At 42.0% G+C, this 17,836-nt stretch overlaps 1 protein-coding gene across 3 annotated transcripts in view; it reads right to left on the bottom strand.

Annotated features, from left to right (window-relative positions):
• Positions 1 to 17,836, bottom strand: part of SK (small conductance calcium-activated potassium channel) — a 297,154-nt gene that overhangs the window by 185,708 nt on the left and 93,610 nt on the right. For 2 of the 3 annotated variants that reach the window (XM_076367256.1, XM_076367255.1), the window contains one exon: positions 6,322 to 6,552. The exons of the other annotated variant lie outside the window; for it this stretch is intronic. In XM_076367256.1, the coding sequence (XP_076223371.1) occupies positions 6,322 to 6,552 (231 nt within the window). The remainder of the gene's footprint in view (positions 1 to 6,321; positions 6,553 to 17,836) is intronic. 3 annotated transcript variants of the gene reach the window in all.

The raw sequence follows: 17,836 nt of genomic DNA, 5'->3' as shown, positions 1-17,836 counted from the left end.
ATTGTGTTTCACGAACAAATTATTCATCACTGTCATTCTGCCGGAACTTTGTGTATTAACCCTTAGCAATCCACGTTGTTTTGTAATCTATCAGCAACTGCCACTAATTTTTATAGTATTCTCAGCGAAAATGAGAAATGCTATAACATTCCGTCGATCCTTTATTTTCCTTCTTAGTACAAAATTCGCATGTGCGGAGAATCGAATAATTTTAGGGTAGTTTCTTTAAGATTCATTAAAATATTTAATATTATAACTGGTGCAATATTGGAGCCTACAGAGTTCAAAGGGTTAACATTGAATGTCGCACGATTTTATAGAGCAAAATACACAAACTGGGAAGAATATACTATTGAATCAATTGATTGAATTAAGTTATTATTATTACATGTTCATCTAACTGAATATCACCACATCAGGTACCATTGTTTATAATATAGAAACGTTTTCAAATAATCGTCGTTTAATTGAGTGAACTATAGTAATTCAATTTGGTTGGTCACCGATAACTCCCATGGCATTCAACGTGTTAAATAAGTGGCCACAAAACAAAGATAAACAAGTTCGATGAGAAATTTTTCTTAGTGGAAACAGAAGCAACAGGAGAGATATAAATTGAAAAAATGATTAATCGGGCAATATAGGAATTAACACACAATTAAATGAACTAAAGAACGTTAGCAATATTCACAATAAAACTATATATTTTATTCGAGAAATGCCTAAAGTCCAATCAGGAATTAAGTTACGTAACGCTTAATTCAAAAGCAGCATTTCGAAGATACCACAGCTAGTAAATAGCCAGATAAAAACGTCAAGATATCAGAGCCGAAAGTATAAAGGCCAATTCGCAGAAAACAAAAGGGTTCATTCAGTCCGGACAATAGACGGCCATAAAAGGCTAATAATTTTGAAGTTCGTCGAAAACTTCAACGATAAACTATCTCGAAAACTTCCGCTAGAACGTTCTCCGAGCGAACTTATACGAAAGAACTTTCCGCTCCTTTATTTCACATAGAGAAAGGCTGACAGACAGGTGAAATTGTTATCCGCGCGAACAACGCCGACCAATAAACGGGGAACGAAGTGAGCCACGCCTCCGAGGCCACGGAGATAAGTGAACCGCGGGCAACACGCGTCGCCACTAAACGAAGTAAGTGCCTGTTAGCAGTGACAGTGAATCCGTTGATGGAATTATCCATTAGCGCCTATCGCGGCGATTCGCCGTCACCGAATTCGCATTTGGGTCGATTTAACTACATATTTATCATTCCGGCCAGCAGGGAGCGTCTACCGCCAGGCCGGCCCGGACAGACGAAAGATTCGAATAATAAAATTTCTATGATTCGAGCCGGCCTTTATGCTCGTCCGGAATTAACGGGCACACTAAATCCGATCGACGAAAGAATTAAACCCACGAGGGATCGGTTGCAAACGAGGTTTCGGCTTCGGTCGTCGGATAGGGGCGAAACGAGCCGAGAAGACGAACAGCTTCTCGAAAGACGACGGGACGGTAATTCCTCGTTATTCCGTTGAAATTTTCATTCCGGCCGCGGAATAAAAATCCCGGATCGTAAATCCGGCGCGTAGGGGTGAAGGGAAAGTCGCCGGCACAAAGCGCACGGAAAAGTAGAGGCGACAAAGGGAGCGTGTTCGAGCAAGCGCGGCATTAAATCTCGTTCCGCTCGTGCCGCCGCGCTCGAAACACAGAGGAGGCGCGTTTCCGTTCCCCATCGGGAACGGAGCATGCTGGCGTGTCTGCACAACTAATTACTGGCTCGGCTCGCGCTATAGTCGCGACAAGATACGCCGACGCGCTCAAGGTCACTTCCCCCGGACGACGCGGCAAGCAGTTCTACTTGTGGGAGCTGAACGTTTGGACCTGGTGCAGGCGGATTTCGATGAGAAGCATCATTTCTTCCTTCGAGGAACCTTTTATTTGGATTTTCTGTTAATCCGGTTGAAGGCACTTGAAAATATTTGATGTCAACTATAGATAATTATAATTTCGAAGGCGTTGGAGATAGTTTTTAATCCTTTATGTCTTGATCTCTAGTATTTTCCATTTTTAACTCTTTATGTCATGATTTCTATTTTTAATTTTGAACTCTTCGCGCGCGGATTTCTCGATCTATGCCTCGATCTATACAATTATCGTGCTTTTATACGTACACCCGATTCAGTCGGGTTATCACCGGTGGAATAATAGGTTTGATAAGATTAAATGCCTCTCTGATCGTCGAGCCATTAATAAGTATAATGGTGGATACTGCGAGTTGAATTAGAAAAAGAAGTTAAGTGTATTTTGTTCTTAATAGCATTTTGATGGCGCTGTTATCTTTACGACGCGAAGGATTAAAACCTTTATCATGCTGGATAGGGGGTGCTGTGAGTGTGCAAAAGTATCAGCGCCTTATTATCACCTCGTTATATCTTCAGTCCTGGGTATAAGTACGTGTCAGAGTTTAGCGTAGTAAAGACTTTTTATATCTGACACCGGCACCGTCGCGGTATTCTTTACAGGCCCAAGCGTTTCAGCTGCCATCGGTACCCGTGCCCCATGCTTACCTCCGTGCGTAGTAGACAAAGAGGGGGTGTCTACATGGAGCGGTGGGAGAAGCTAAATGACAGGGGTGGGGGCTTCGAATGACCTTGAGCTGCTGAGTAATCTCGCGCTGACTATAGCGGGTGCTCGGCGGTGAGAGTTTCTCTTCGTGAATGAATCGGTGAACGAAAAATAAGACAATTTTGACATCAGCATTGTTCCTTAGTCTCTGCTGACCAATTCCGGATGCAAAGGGTTAATCATTAAATTTCATATTTTATAATAAATCCAAAAAGTGTTTGGACAACTCAAAATGGAACAGTAGAAAGGACTGCTTCGACAGAACTATTTGCAAAATCTATAATTCATTATTACAGTAGAATTTTTGGCAAGAATACCTTCAGATGTTTTATTCCATCCACTGCCAGTTCCAGTGAATTCGAAATACCAATGAAATCGTATAGAATTCTCGTAAATCTACGTTGCAACTAAAGTCTACTGAACCAGTGAAGAATAAATACTTCAAAAATCGTATCCTCGTAATAGATTAATGTACAACAATAAATGTTCTCAAACATAAATCTGTATTCAACAATGTTCTCTTGTAAAATCATGAGAAAACATTGTAGAGAATATCTTTTTCGATGCACGACCGCTTCGGCAGCACCAGTCGGAGCATATTCGAAAACACCGGAGCGATTTTATTAGAGCACGGTCGTTTCACAGGGAAAAAAGCCGCTTTCCAAAATTGTCTTACCTTTCGGCGCGGCGCGGGCCCGGTTCCACAAGTTTAATAAAAAAAAACACGAACGGGGACGCGAAATTTTATCGGCGCTCCTTCCGATATATCGGTCGTTCGAGAATGCAGGTCATGGTTGGTGTGAGAAGAGCAAGTTGCTGGATTGGCGGCAATACTTCATAGCGTGGTTGGTGAACAGTGGTGAGAGGCATATTCTATAGGTCAGTGACGCTAACTACGTGGCCGGAGACATAACCGCACGTACGCACGATAAAATGCATGCTGCATTAATATTGCACGTACGAGTGCCGTGGGTAAGGTCGAAGCCGCGATACCATTTCTGTACGATCTCCTTCTGCGAAGATGTTGGAAGCAGATTGACGTCTACCCATTAGCCCTCTCGTATCTTCCAATTATCTCGCCCACGTACCGCTCCCACGTCGCAGAAACTTGTTGAATAAAATCATCGGTACGTTCGCCGAGTAAAATTCCATTCGTCCTTTGAACTTCGGAGAATGAACACTTGCAGAACTAAGTAAACCCTTTGCACTCGAACGACTCCTAGTCGCTATTTGATTCAACAAAGTGGAATTGTGAAATTTAAAATTCAATATTTAAGTTTCCGTAAGTTACCAGCACGTGAAACGTAAAGATAAGATAGTTCTGTGTCTTAATTTACGCAAGATTTTCCTTTACGTTGGTTATAACTGATGTTATCGATATTTCATCGGGAAGTAACGAATATAATATCAAATATCATCAAGTGCAAAAGGTTAATACTGCGTTACGTTTAGCAGTGCAGATTTACAGGGAACTTAGCGCGGAACGATGGAAAGATTTAGAAAAGTTGAGATTCCATACTTTTATTTGCTAGATAGAATATTTTTACTAATTTAGTAAGATATTAATTGATTCTGAAAAGAACGAGAATTTACGTGCCACCGGTATTTGTAGCGGGGACATTCCGTCGAGTTTAATATTTAATGCAAAATAGAGAGCAATAAGAGTTTTATTGGACGGTTCGTCGATATGGTTTGATAGTAATCGTCTTGGATCATGGAGCAGTGGATAGACGTCGTTCTATTGAGCACGAAATTTGATTTACATTCTATTAGAGGACTAATAGTATATCCAGTATCTCGACAGAATTGAAGATCGATTCCACGAATGGATGTTACTTAGCTGTATCGTAGATTCTACCCCATCGTAACTCTATTCTTTTGGAACTTTCTGAAATGTTATATCGAACTTCTGATCGTTTTGTTTCAACTAATATCGATGACACGGGAACTAATGGAAGAGAGTAATAAAAACTAATATGTAAAGTTTCAACGGATAAGTAAATTGGATTTCATGCAGGGGGTCTGGGGGAACTAAGTTTCGTTTTAAGGGGTCCTACGGAAATAAAATACTAAGTCGATCTATAGGTGTATGGGGGATTGAAACATTACTCTACATTAAAAACAGAATTTATGTAATGCCATACAAACCTTGTCTTGATTCTATACAATACAATATGAAAGAAAGAACTTCAATTAAACATTTATACGGAGAAAGGTTCAATTTTCTTTAAATAAAAATACCTAAATCTATCTCTAGTACTAGAAACTATAAAAGAAATCTAACTTACTGTTATTGACTCACTAAATTTCATCGGACTGTTCACGTTTAAAATAAAAGGTTTAATAAAAGTCAAATTAAATCTTGAAGAATCTAATAAAAATTGTATAATATAAAAAAGGATTTGTACATTTCATAATCTATCCCTTCATTAAAGAAATTAACCCTTATCGACGTACACGAATTCACTTGAACGTTTGCGAGTGTTATTCATAGAAACTATCAAGTAGATCTGAAATGGATTATTTCTTAAATTATCTTTGTAATTAAATGCATTTCAAATCTTTCGTACATATCTATCATCTTTTTAATATTTTCCTGCCTTATCTGCAAATCCAGAGAAGGCACCGTCAGAACTACGAAAACACAGATCCGCTCAAATTTCCAACAAAAAATCAAGAGAAACGCTCACAAACTGCAAACTCGCGTCTATCGATCGTAGTTCGCCCCTTTAAGGGTCGAACTCCGGTTTCAAACTGCCAACCGCTGTGATCCTATCGCAAACAAAATCCCCCGGAAAAAACAAAAAGTTCCAAAAGACCAGAGGTTACACTCGCACTCCTAGCATGTGGAGTCTCGTGCGTCCGTGGTGTCCCACGGTTATACAAATGCAATAAAATAACCATTGAAAATAAAGAAATATCACAATATACCGTGTGGACAAGGTATAAGGTAAATGTGTCAATAACTAACCAGTTGAGGCTACGAAAGCACGATATTTATATCACAAATATAAATATGCTAGCGTGTAAATATGAATACTATATTAAACACTCATAACATTAACACCTTATCAATGGACGACGCCGTTTGGCGTCCAATTGCCCTATGACCCCGATAAGGCGTTAAAACTTTCATATAAGAACATTCACTGTAAACATTAATATTCGACATAAGAGTTTCACCAAAAATATTAACACATTGCGTACCGGTAACGAGAAATCTCGTTTTCATATAAAGACACTTAGCTATGCAACTTCGCTGATTACCACAGCATTGAAAAAATATAAAATTTAATTCGAATTGATTATCTATTTAAAATATATTACATAACAATATATCTGAGTTTTTCTATGAATAGTGATATAAGTTGACCTCAGTGAAAATTGCCATTAGTTTTCTTAAAATTAGCCGGTACGCAATGTGTTAAGAATACCATCGAACATCAATATTTATAATAAACACCGAAACATTCATTATAAACTATTAATATTCAGTATACCAATTTCACCACAAATCTGAAGACTACCATCGAACATCAATATTTATAATAAACATCTTAATGCAATCATTTCAAGTATCCATATTTAAGTAACCTCAACCGGTTAGCCATCGGTACCTTCACCTTACGCGTGGTGGATTATACATCAGGCAAAAGTTAACGTTCTTAGCGTTAGTATCTTTTTTGTTTGCCCACCGTCTTGACGTAGTTGACGGTCTCGGCGGTCGCCTCGGTGAGGGCCCTTCGTAGCCGTGAACGCCGGACCTGCGACAGCGTACGTGGACAGAGTACGACGCCCTGGGCGCCCTGCGCGCCGGAACCAGACCCAGAGCCGGAACCGAGGCCGGCGGCCACCATGGCCGCCGTGACGGGCGGCGGAGGCGTCGTCGGCATTGTCGTCGACGACGATTTGCACCACCACGGGAACTGGGCGTGTTTTTATCACGTTGTTAGTCGGCAGACAGTGAACTTCTCGCATAGGCACATTGGTGGTGGTGGTGGTTGGTGGTGGTGGTGATGGTAGTGGTTGTGGTGGCGGCGGTGACGGTGGTGGTTTGTTATTAATAATTCTTTTTTTTTACAGCGGTGTGCAGGTGGCGGTGGTTCAGACGAGTGACAAAAGACAATGCTTACTGCGGGATCACATGAGAAGAGACATGGGTATAGAGATCGCGGCGCGACCCGACCCGACGAGCTTCGTTGGTCGATACGTCGAAAGGCGACGGCATATAGACTGCGTCTAATTCTGAATGGCCGCGGAAACGACAGTGATTGAATCGCTCCCCCTCCTCTATGCAATATTCTAGAACGGATATTTTAGTTCGTTTGGACTGTAAACACGGAGTTTGTTGATTGCTCGGTTGCAGGCGACTTTCTTGGGTTATGGTGTATGGATAGGAGCTTCTGTCGCGTTCATGTATCGCGGATTGTTCTGGTTTCGTTGCTACGAGTGATTGTCAACGACGGTGTACGGATCGTGCATGAGAAATTAAAGTATTTTGGAACGTTCGGAGGTTGTGTTGATGTATATTGGTGGTTAGGGTTTGAGTATGTGTTGATTGTGTTGCTGTTTCGTATCGTGAGGTAATTCGTTGTTAGAGTGGGGAATGAACGCAGTAGTGAAACTTCTTCCGAAATTGATATAGTATGGAAGGTATGAGAGTTTTGAAGATTCGACGAGAAGTGTGAAATTTTACAACTCGTCGCATTGTCAATGGAGTTCTTTGCCGTTGAACAGTGAGGACTGCCGAATCAGTTGATCAATCGGATAAAAGATCCATTCAGCGGCAGAGTTACAATTACTCGGAGATGGTGGTATTTCACGCTTCATTTGTTGAAAGTCGAAATCGCATTTGATATTGATTGCTGGATGGAAGAAAGTGGAATCGAACGCTTGAGGACGCAAGTGGGTATGCCAAAGAGCTATTCAGAATTAGACGCAGTTGTCGATTGTCGCCCGAAGTATTGACTCTTTGTTCTGAATCATTCATGTACAAGGTGATCCGCGTGGATGTGTTCGAGTTACTCGAGAGCCGATCGTCACGTGGGTAATCCCTTTTCAAAACAAATAGCTGATCGATCGAGGAATAAATAGGATTATTAATAAATTCAAGAGTCAACTGAGTAACATAAAGTCCCTATTTACGACTGTATTAATTAGATATGAACAACGCGACGTTAAACATAATTCTTCGCATAAAACAAGAATATTTTCCGAAAGAATGCAGAGTTAACTCTGCAAACAAATCTCTTAATAGCAGTTTTTACTTTAACGGCAAACGTTACTCGAGCAAAAAACAATCAAAACACGACGAGTAAACCGCGAAATCGAGCGGTTCATATGCATTCATCGCCGCGATTATTCTGCCGGCGTACGAAACGCGCGTAATAAAAGGAGGAACAACGAAGCAAGCATCGGCGAAGCTTCAAATAACTTTCGCATTACTATCGCGAGAACGATTTTCGCGTGACAAAAGAACTAAATATTTATTCGACCCCGGCGCATGGAAATTGCTTCATAAAACCCGGAAAATTTGCGTGAAAATTCGCGATCCGTCGACGATACACAATGATTGAGAACGAAAAAGATCCCGGAGATCATGGAAAACGTTACACGTGTTCAAAAGACGACGTCCACGTGACGAGCGGCGGACGAGTAAAGGCACGTTTACAACGGAGCCGCGACAAGACCCAAGAGAACTGTGCATCGATCGGATCGACGATGAAATATCCTTTTTTCTTCCGTTCGTAGTGGAACAGCGATAAACTACCGTTAACAATTTAATACTATAAACTATCAGTTACGTCAACAGCAATGTCAATTGCAATATCGTACCACACTTCAACAGCCACAAATTTCATCTAATCCTCTCAAATCGAAATTAAATATTATACTCCCATTACCAACGGTGGTACTTGATGCTAAACATTGCACGAGACAACCGGCAACAAACTACGGGGGTGACGTTCGAAGAAATCAACAAATAAAACTACACTGTTCCCATGTTGTAGCGGGAACGTTATTTATTCAAACGGATGATAAACATTCCATATCATCCGGCGATGCCCGAGTCATGTTACGCGAGGGGTTTCCTCTATATCAAACTCCCATCGTCTGATCCAGTTTCGCAGCTCCGCTGTAAACGTAGCCTGAGCCGTGGGCAACGCGTAGGTTCCATCGAATCACCTCGCACGATCATCCGAAACCCGGGGCACGGACGAGCAGGTAGACAGACAAGACAGGCGGACGGACGGACAGAGAGTCGAACGGAGAATGATACAGAGAGAGAGCGGCAGGGAAGTGACAGAAGAGAAAGCGGAACGCGCACGATGGTTCTCGCTATCGATTCCGCCTCGTCCCTCGTCAATCCTCTGGGCCTGTCTTTCTTTACTCTTCGATCGCGGTTCCGGTTCGGCAATGGGTAAGAAGAAAGACGCCGGGCGGCGAACGTTAACGACGACTTGCGGCGGGCGGTGGCGGGTGGTGGGGGTGTCGGTTGGAAGAAGACTGAGCGAACGAAGGGGCTCGAACAAGCGTGGACAACTCAATGATCCTCTATCGCCTAAGGCCGACCACTACTAGCTCAAACGCTACCGCTAGACTAAAGACACGCTTCGGCTGGAACTAAAGATTTCTCGGGGGTTTTACTTTCCGCTACTGAGGGCGGGGCCAAAAGGTGGGGGGGTGGTGGCGGTAGCAGGGGATGAAAGAGAGAGAGAGATAGAGTGAGAGGAAGAGGGGCGAGCGGTGTCGAATCGAATGGGGAAAGCTCCTCGGGTTACCGCGGCCTCTGCTTCCGGGGTTACGCGAGTCTTCTCGCCGAAAAGCGAGCCCGGTGTCTGAGGAGCTTCAGCGATACGAGAGATCGCTTAATGGATGGATACGCGGGACCGACATGGCGACTGATTTTCACGATGTTATTCTTATAGCGCGTCCCAGTTAGAGGTCTGCCAACTCGCGTCGCCTCCGTTCCGGTCTCCGCCGCGGGAGCCGTTTCGCTGATGGAAAGCGGCGGATCGGGAGGGATGCTCGGGGAGGTCCGCGCTTGTTTGTTTTCCATATTTCTCTCGGCGGAAACGGCACTGCTGAACGGGGGGCCTGTGTCGCGCGAGATTTATATCGTTGGTGAAATTCTGGTGGGGCGACGCCGGATGCGGATTGGAATTCTAATCTCAATCATCGGTTTCAGGGGGGAGAGGCTTGTTAGCCCTCCGGCTGAACCGGATCCGATGTTAAGCCGATTCGCTTGCCTGCCAGAGATAGCTTAATGATCGCCACGAGGATTACCGATCTAAGGGGCTGTTTGCTGGAGGATTTAACCCAGTCGGTTGACAGTTGGTTATTCTTTCGCTTCGAGTGGAACGGGATGTTGGTGAATGGTTAACAGGGGAGATTTAGGCGTTTGCTCCTTGCGAGCTGGGAGTAAGACGTTCGTGGAAGTTCTACATTAGCGTTTAAGATAGCTGTATCGAGAAAGCGAATAGGTACGCTACACGAATTTTCGAACCTTTACGTCTACCACAGAGCGAAGGACATCATCTTTCAGCCGTGAGCTCTACGATCATCATCTAGCAGAACCTTTAGAGGTGTCTACAGCTTAACCACCGTTAAACTCTTCAACCATCGAATTCCTCGAGATCACTCCGCTGGAATCCTCGAAATTGCAAAACAATGCGCCCAAGTATAATGCACACACTAATCTAGCCGAGTACTCCAACCGAACAGGTTCACACCAGGCAGGTTTCAATTGACAAACTATGATTGCTTGTCTCTAGTTTGCGAGAAGCCTGGCAGACGCGTAAGAAAGTTCCCCATCTTCCTGGCGGCGTGTTTAAAGGAACGCGTGGAAGTTCAGACAGGCTGGCGTAGTTCGGCGAGCGTGACTTGGAGGGTTACGACGCTCGCAGCGGCGAGGAAGAAGTTGGCGCTGCGGCTGAACGGAATTCTCGCCTCGAAGAAGAGATGCAGCGACGGGCGAGACTGTAACCGTGTTACCGGAATCCGAGACTCTAATAACGACCGCCCCGTAGCCGACGAATCTGCAAAACTGCGACGGCCGCGGAGATATTCCTATCGAGCAACTCTCCGCGGGAATACTTCGGACCCGTTTCTAACGGGGATTTCATTCAAATGGGGACCGTAAGTTTCCGCGGATCTCCATTGTTAAGTTAACTTTATCGGTCGAAACCACCCTTACGCCGTGCAGGCGTTGAATCGTTTCCACGTTACGACGCGCCGCGGCACCGGAGTACGCCTCCGGCTGTAATTGAATTGCATTGTTTATGCGCCGGTCCGATCACGGCGGACACACTTTTGCGGACGAAGTGAATTTGTTTCTTCCCGTTGCGTTACGCCGCTCGTTTTCTTCTTTCTAGTTCGTTTCTCCTTTGAATTTTAGACATCTGCATCTCGTTTTTCCACCGAGTCTCCCGAATTGTATTGATTACTTAGGAAGTTTCTGAGATAGTTGTATCGCGAGTCTTTATGTTAATAGTATCGCGTTCGATAGAAGTATATATGGAATCGTCGAGGAGAGAATTGTAAATAAAATTGCACTTCAAGTTCAAGCACGAACGATGGGATTGCTAAGTTCGGAGATTAACCGAGAGTTCCAATGGAAGATTGATCAAGTATAATCCCTAGAATTTACTGTTTCTGGGGTCAGTTCCTCTCGGGGAACAATCTTCCGCGGATGAAGCATCGAAACTTATCGTCGGAATGACGGAGACGTTAAGATGAAGAATCGTAAGGTTCAACGATAGTTCGCTGGGAGGGTCCGCGGCGACGAATTACTCGCAAGATACAGGGGAGTGAATTGCTTTCGCTGTGAACGCTCCAACTTTTCTCCGCCCACGCCCCACAGTCTGTCAGAGGGTGCACGAATGGTATTCCAGACACGATTAGTTAACCTTTTTGCCTATAATCCTGTGTAATCGAGGCTGCGAGTTACGAAGGTGAGCGGGGATAATGTTGAACGATGTCTATTACGAGTGGACGATAAGGTTCGCCTGGCGGAGGGCTGCTTGATAGACGATTCGAACGAAACCGTGGCATCTTGCGATATAGCGGTAGCACAGAAATATTGAGCATAAATTCATTAAACAGTAAATTTAGAAATACAAAAGATAACAGATAACTTACATTATAATTCTTTATTTTATTTTGTCACTAAACCTACCGGACGGGTCAAAATGATTCTTGATTTCTCCTTTTTCTAATTATTAGAAAGATAACAGACACTTCTCTGAGAAATTATTCGAGACATTGATTCAGTAATACGAAAACTGAATTGTAAATCAATGTCTCGAACTTTGAAGTTGCTGTCGAGGAATTTCAAAAAGTCAATTTAACTGCTCGGTAGGTTTAGTGTTAATTCGCTGCTTCGACGAATTATCTAGGATTACAGCAATGATCTATCACTTTCGTGGCGTCTACTTATTTAAACTTCTGTGAAGCAATTTTTTACGATAAAAATTTCTACTTATCGAGGGAATTACGATTATCACGAAATATGCCTTGAACGCGCGACTTCGTGCGCTGCCGTTCGAAAATGTCTTTTCCTTGTAGGGCGGAAAATCCAAAAGGCGAAGCCGTTCCGTCGTACACCGTGTTCTGAGTGTCGAGGATACGTGGCCGCGATTCCCGGGGAACTTTTCGCTCGGAGCACGCAAACGTGCCCGGGCGTTCTATCGGTCTATCCGAACAGGGTCGTCTGACGGGGCCGGGTTCTAAATATTTGAAACTGAGATCCGTCTGTTGCCGAAAGTACGATGCACCGCGAGAGAATCGGAAGTTTCGGTGCACGGTGACGGTTGCCAATGATTCCCGCGCAGGAATTCCACGGGTAACTTTTGGTATCTGCCAATGAGACACGTCAGTTTCCAGAGGGGACGCAGTCTTCGTCCCGAATTCCATTTTCACCGATCGGAGGAGAAGGAATTTTTAGTCAGCTTCGTATGTAAGTTCTAAATTAAAATTTTTTACCGGATAGCAAGGTGGAATTTCATAAGATATAAGGTAATTTCTCAATATTTTTATTTTCATAATATTGTCGGCAATTATTTAGATTCGATTTTTTCAATGAAAATGCAGGAGGAATTTCGTAAAATATAAAGTACGGGGTTTTTGTAATTTTATCGTAAGATCGTGATAATATTGCTGGTAGTTATTTAGGTTAGGAATTTTTTTAAATGTAAGGTATGTATTTCTAACGATTTCAGTGTAAGGCCTTAATAATATTGCTGGTAATTATTTAGATTTCGCAGTTCACATTCCTCCCGTCAAAACCAGTAAGAGCTATAACGTAATTTCCGTTGCAAACAACGTTGTGTAACGCATTCCTCGGCTACGACCGCAAGGACAATGGAGTCCAATAATCTAAGGAGTGCTTGCAGAAGCAATTAAACATCTAGAACGTTCCCGAGGGCAAACAAAACACTACCAGCTGCAACTCTATCAGTCGCAAGTGATACAGCAGCCGTACAAATTAATTCATAAGCTCGCGTTCGATAAAAAGGACTCCGACATTACGTTTTATCGATGAAAATCCCAAATATGTCAACGACAATAATCCCGCACGCATCAAATTAAACCCTTGGCCTATGATTTCTTTCTCGACTCTGATCAATATGGCTACTTTGTCATTAATGATTTATCGGAAAAAGAGAAAAATTCTAAGCATATGTTACGCCTATATTTCCTTTTAATTATAATGATTATATTTACTTTGCATTCGAATGAACTGAGTAATATACATATTTATTGAATCATGTTGAAAATCTTCACGAGTCTCACTCGTTGTAGGACAAGGGATTAATCATTCCAACGAGCAAGAATCAGACTTGGTCATAGTCTGTTCCACGCAAACATCAAGACGTAACATTCGAAACACTTTCAAAACAATCAAAATTCGTTCCGATGATATCCAAGTCAGATACTAATCCCAAATAAAACCAACTCATCATTACTCAATATCCATTCGTAGCCATTAGCATTCAAACAACAACAAAGACCAATTCATATCACTTCCATCGATTCCTCCAAACGCAAGCATCAAAGAAATATCTCAAATTCTCCATAAGAACACCGACGAAATCGAACTAATCAAAATTGAACCGAAATGAAACCCTCCCTGCAAATAATCCTTCAAAAGAGAATCAATCCTCCGAGAAGAATCCAATCCAATCACGCAATGCGTGGGTCAGTAATTAACCGTGAAATAGTCGCAGGACGCGTCGGGACATCGATTTTCCCCGGGATCGGTTAACAAGCTCTGTCCCGAATGATTTCGCAAATGAAAAATCGGATCTCGTGTTACCGGGAATCGCCGGCCAATTAACGAAAGTTGAGACGATTGGCCACTGTAAAAAGCGTGCGCAAACTATCCAACGTCCCCCGGTGCCGCGGAACATCGTTTTTCCCCGAACGATCCCTCTCCGTCGCGATTAAGCGTGTTCTTTTTGCAGAATTCTTCTTTCACGCGCTGCGACAGACATCTACACGGACGCGGGGGAAGGGGGGAGGGAGGGGAGGCGAAAGGAACGCGATAGATCCGGCCGACGGCACGGGTTTTTCATCCGATTCCTTTTAATGAGAATCAGTCAACGGCAGAAAGGGGAAATTGATATTGACCTTCGTCGAACGCGGCGGATCCCCCGGCGAACCCGTGTTTCTCGCGCGACAAAAGCGAGACGGGTCGATCGCTGATAATGTTAATAGGATGAAAGTACGAGGACTCGATTATCGACGGAGGAACTCGAAACTTCCGAGCACTTGTTACAGTGTTTTTGATTGAATTGACGTCCTGCGATCGAAGCTTGTTGCCAATGGGACTGCGAACCAATTAATCCATTGAGAAACTTGGAGATGTTTCGCACGTTCGTTTACAAGGATGACGAACGTTGTATCTAGGTGGCTGATTATTTTATTGCGAGATATTTATAGGGAATTACGATCGTTTAGAATAGTTTCGAGAGAGTTAAGTAGAAATGAAGGAATCGTTTAGATAGAAAATCGTTTATAGGAATGGACATTGAATGTTTCAATTATTTAACTGAATTCTATTGAACTAATCTATTTCAGCAAGAGAGAGAGAGAGAGAGAGAGAAATCTGCGTTATGGGAATTGCTGCAATGGCTGACAGATACAATGACTTATGATTATGCCCAACACGTGGCACACGTCTGAATAACCCAATTCATGATGTTGCCAACAATTAACACTAGTTAGATGGTGTTGTCTTCGTAACCTCTATCTGTCTAATTAGGGCCACAATGAGCCTAATTTAGTATATATTACCGGATATTGAAGGTGCGTCTAATCAATGGTTGGCTTGTACCGCAACCCTTTCAAAATTACCAAGCCATCTATTTCGCACGGTTTTCAAACGTGATTGACACAATTGTGGCAAAAGTAAACTCAAAATAAAACACCTCCGAAGTCTTTGATCTAACAACAAATTGTCTTCCCAAGAAACAGTAGTATCCTCAATAAAGCTTCAAATTCATTTAAAATTAATTAACCCTCTGCGCTTTTATGTCGAGCGTGACTCGACGTCAGTTTTATTTACAGGTGCGTTTCTTTGTCACGATATTTTGAAAACAGATTATTATGTTACTTTCATTTCAAATAAAATATCGTAATAGCACAGTGTTATCGGGGAAATCAACCGGAGTTATCGAGGTTACAGCAGAATTAAAAAAATAAATTTATCTAAACATTCTTGTTACACAGAAAGATGACTATACTTTTCAGAAAATCTGTTACGAAATTCAACGCTATTCAAATGTTGTTAATTCTTCCATCACGCTTCTTCGATATGCACGAGTTACCGTAACATGTTCAGCGATATCGCGCAAAAAATAATTGATTCGATGATCAAGCTAACGATTTTGATTGCACACGTTCTACCGCCGGTAATATCAGCTCTACGTGGAGAACATTGATTGCGTAATACACAATATGTATAGAATGTAACGAATACCGAAGACGTGCTCGCACATATTCGACACGTGCGAATCGGTTGCACGTGCGCCGGTTCCACGGGTATGCTGACGACGGGAGCAATCGTTATCTCGGGGAGCGGAAACGGCTGCGGTGTCTTCGACGAAGCCTCCGCCGGTATAATAGCTGGAACGTTTAATCCTGGGATTAAGTCGTGCGACTCAGACACCACAATTGATCGAGTCTGTCACGGCGTTAGGATCTACGCGAGTCGGTGCTTCAACGGACCCGAAAATTAATGGTCGCGGATCCTCGACGGTCAACGAATAGTTACTGCTCGATTAGAGCACGAAATAGAGGAATAATTCTGTTACTTGGTCGTTTGAGTTGGGTATTTGATTTTGTGTTGTGTAGATTGCAGGTTTCAGTGGTTTATATGTTCTCAAAATCCTTGGTATATTCATTTTTCATTAGTAAAATAAATCCTCCTTAAACTGTATTAAATCGAAATGTAAATTAGTTTTTGACATATTCATTTTTCATTAGTAAAATATATTCTCTCTAAATTGTATTAGATCGAAATATAAATTAATTTTTGATATATTCATTTTTCATTAGTAAAATAAATTCTCCTTAAATTTTGTTAAATCAAAATATAAATTAAAGTGTTGATACATTCAGTTTTCATTAATAGAAAATAACCCCTAATAAATTCTATAACATCAATATATAAATCAATTTTTGATATATTCATTTTTCATTAGTAAAATAATTCCCCCTTAAATTTCATTAAATCAAAATATAAATTAAATTGTAAATTTTATAAAATATTTTATTTTGAAAAAAAATTCCTTTAAAAATAAGTTAGATGAAACAATAGAATAATCTGCAATAAGAAAAATTAGTTTATGAAATAATCAGAATCTACAAATTTACAAGATATTCAAACGTTAAACTGTAACACCGAATCGATTGTTATATACAAGTAACAATGAAATATAGTTGAAACAATTAGACACATCGAGAACATTGAAAGATCAAAGATACTGTGCACTGTAGTAATAAATATGAAAATATATATATCCAATGTATTCTTTAAACAGTAAAATCTTCGAAGGTGTGACATATTTATCTGTGTCGTGTAGGGTAAAGTATTATATATAATACAAAGTGTATCATAGAAAAGGGGCAGTGTGACGGCGGTGAAATTACAGTATACTCCCTACGAACATTTAGAATACAAGGAATATAGTACAGAGATAAATTAATTTTCAAAAGGGAACGGTGTTAAACAATCCACCGCGTTGTCCGCCAGGATGAACGCGAGCTCTCCAAGTTTTAATGTTAATGTATCTTCTCGAGAAAACTTCGATTTTCATCGCCAGACAGAGACTCCACGACACCGGTGGCATATGAATGAGTTCAAGCGGAGTCCGATAGATTCTCCGCGGGAGACGAAAGGAATTCCCTGGTGCTGGGCGTGCTTAAGATCGTCTGCACGCGATAAAAACGTAAAAACCGCTGTCCTTGCTTTTAAGGTCTCAGCTCCCATCCGCCTTATTTCCCAGGATGCGCTCGCACGGACGGGAAACAAGTATACCGTTTCAGATTTATAACGGACAGCATTATTATAGCTACGCGACACGAACCTTACTTCGGGGTCTAACTGCCTTATTCATCGACAACCCTTTAGTGACTTCGCGCGTGTCTCCAACTAAACTTTCGTGTTTACGGCTAACGATAAACGAACGGGCATAAATATCTCCTCCTTTTCCACTGTTAGAACCGACTGAAACACTCGGAACTAGAGGAAGCATCTATCCTAAATCTTTTCTTCGAATCAATCCGATTGTTAGTAACACTATAAAGGTCTAACATTCGAATATATTACGTCATTTAGGATGGAAAGAATGTTCAAAGTACAACTTGATACAGCCAAACCTGTTTTTGTGCGGTCCCTATGCGATTCTTTTTTGTGAGATTTTTTTATGCGTTTACGAATTCCAACGGTGTTGTTTTTCAAGTGACGAAAGCTACTTTGAACCAGTTCATCGCAAGAAGATGCGCGTTTTGGACTACCATGTACGAGAAATTAAATTTTTTTAAAATGATTCCATGAGTAATTTAATTATTTATTCCGTTTGAAAGCACTTCCCCACTATTTCGTAAATTTCTGAACATTCGTGCGGTTTCTTTCATGCGATCCCTATCTACCGTGCAAAAACAGGTTTGACAGTATTCTTACTAAACCGAAGAGAGATCTTTCAT

Source organism: Nomia melanderi, chromosome 4 (genome assembly GCF_051020985.1).
Source record: "Nomia melanderi isolate GNS246 chromosome 4, iyNomMela1, whole genome shotgun sequence".
In the NCBI taxonomy this organism is placed as follows: Eukaryota; Metazoa; Arthropoda; class Insecta; order Hymenoptera; family Halictidae; genus Nomia; species Nomia melanderi.
Note: the sequence above shows the minus strand (reverse complement) of the source record. Positions and strands in the feature narration are given on the sequence as shown.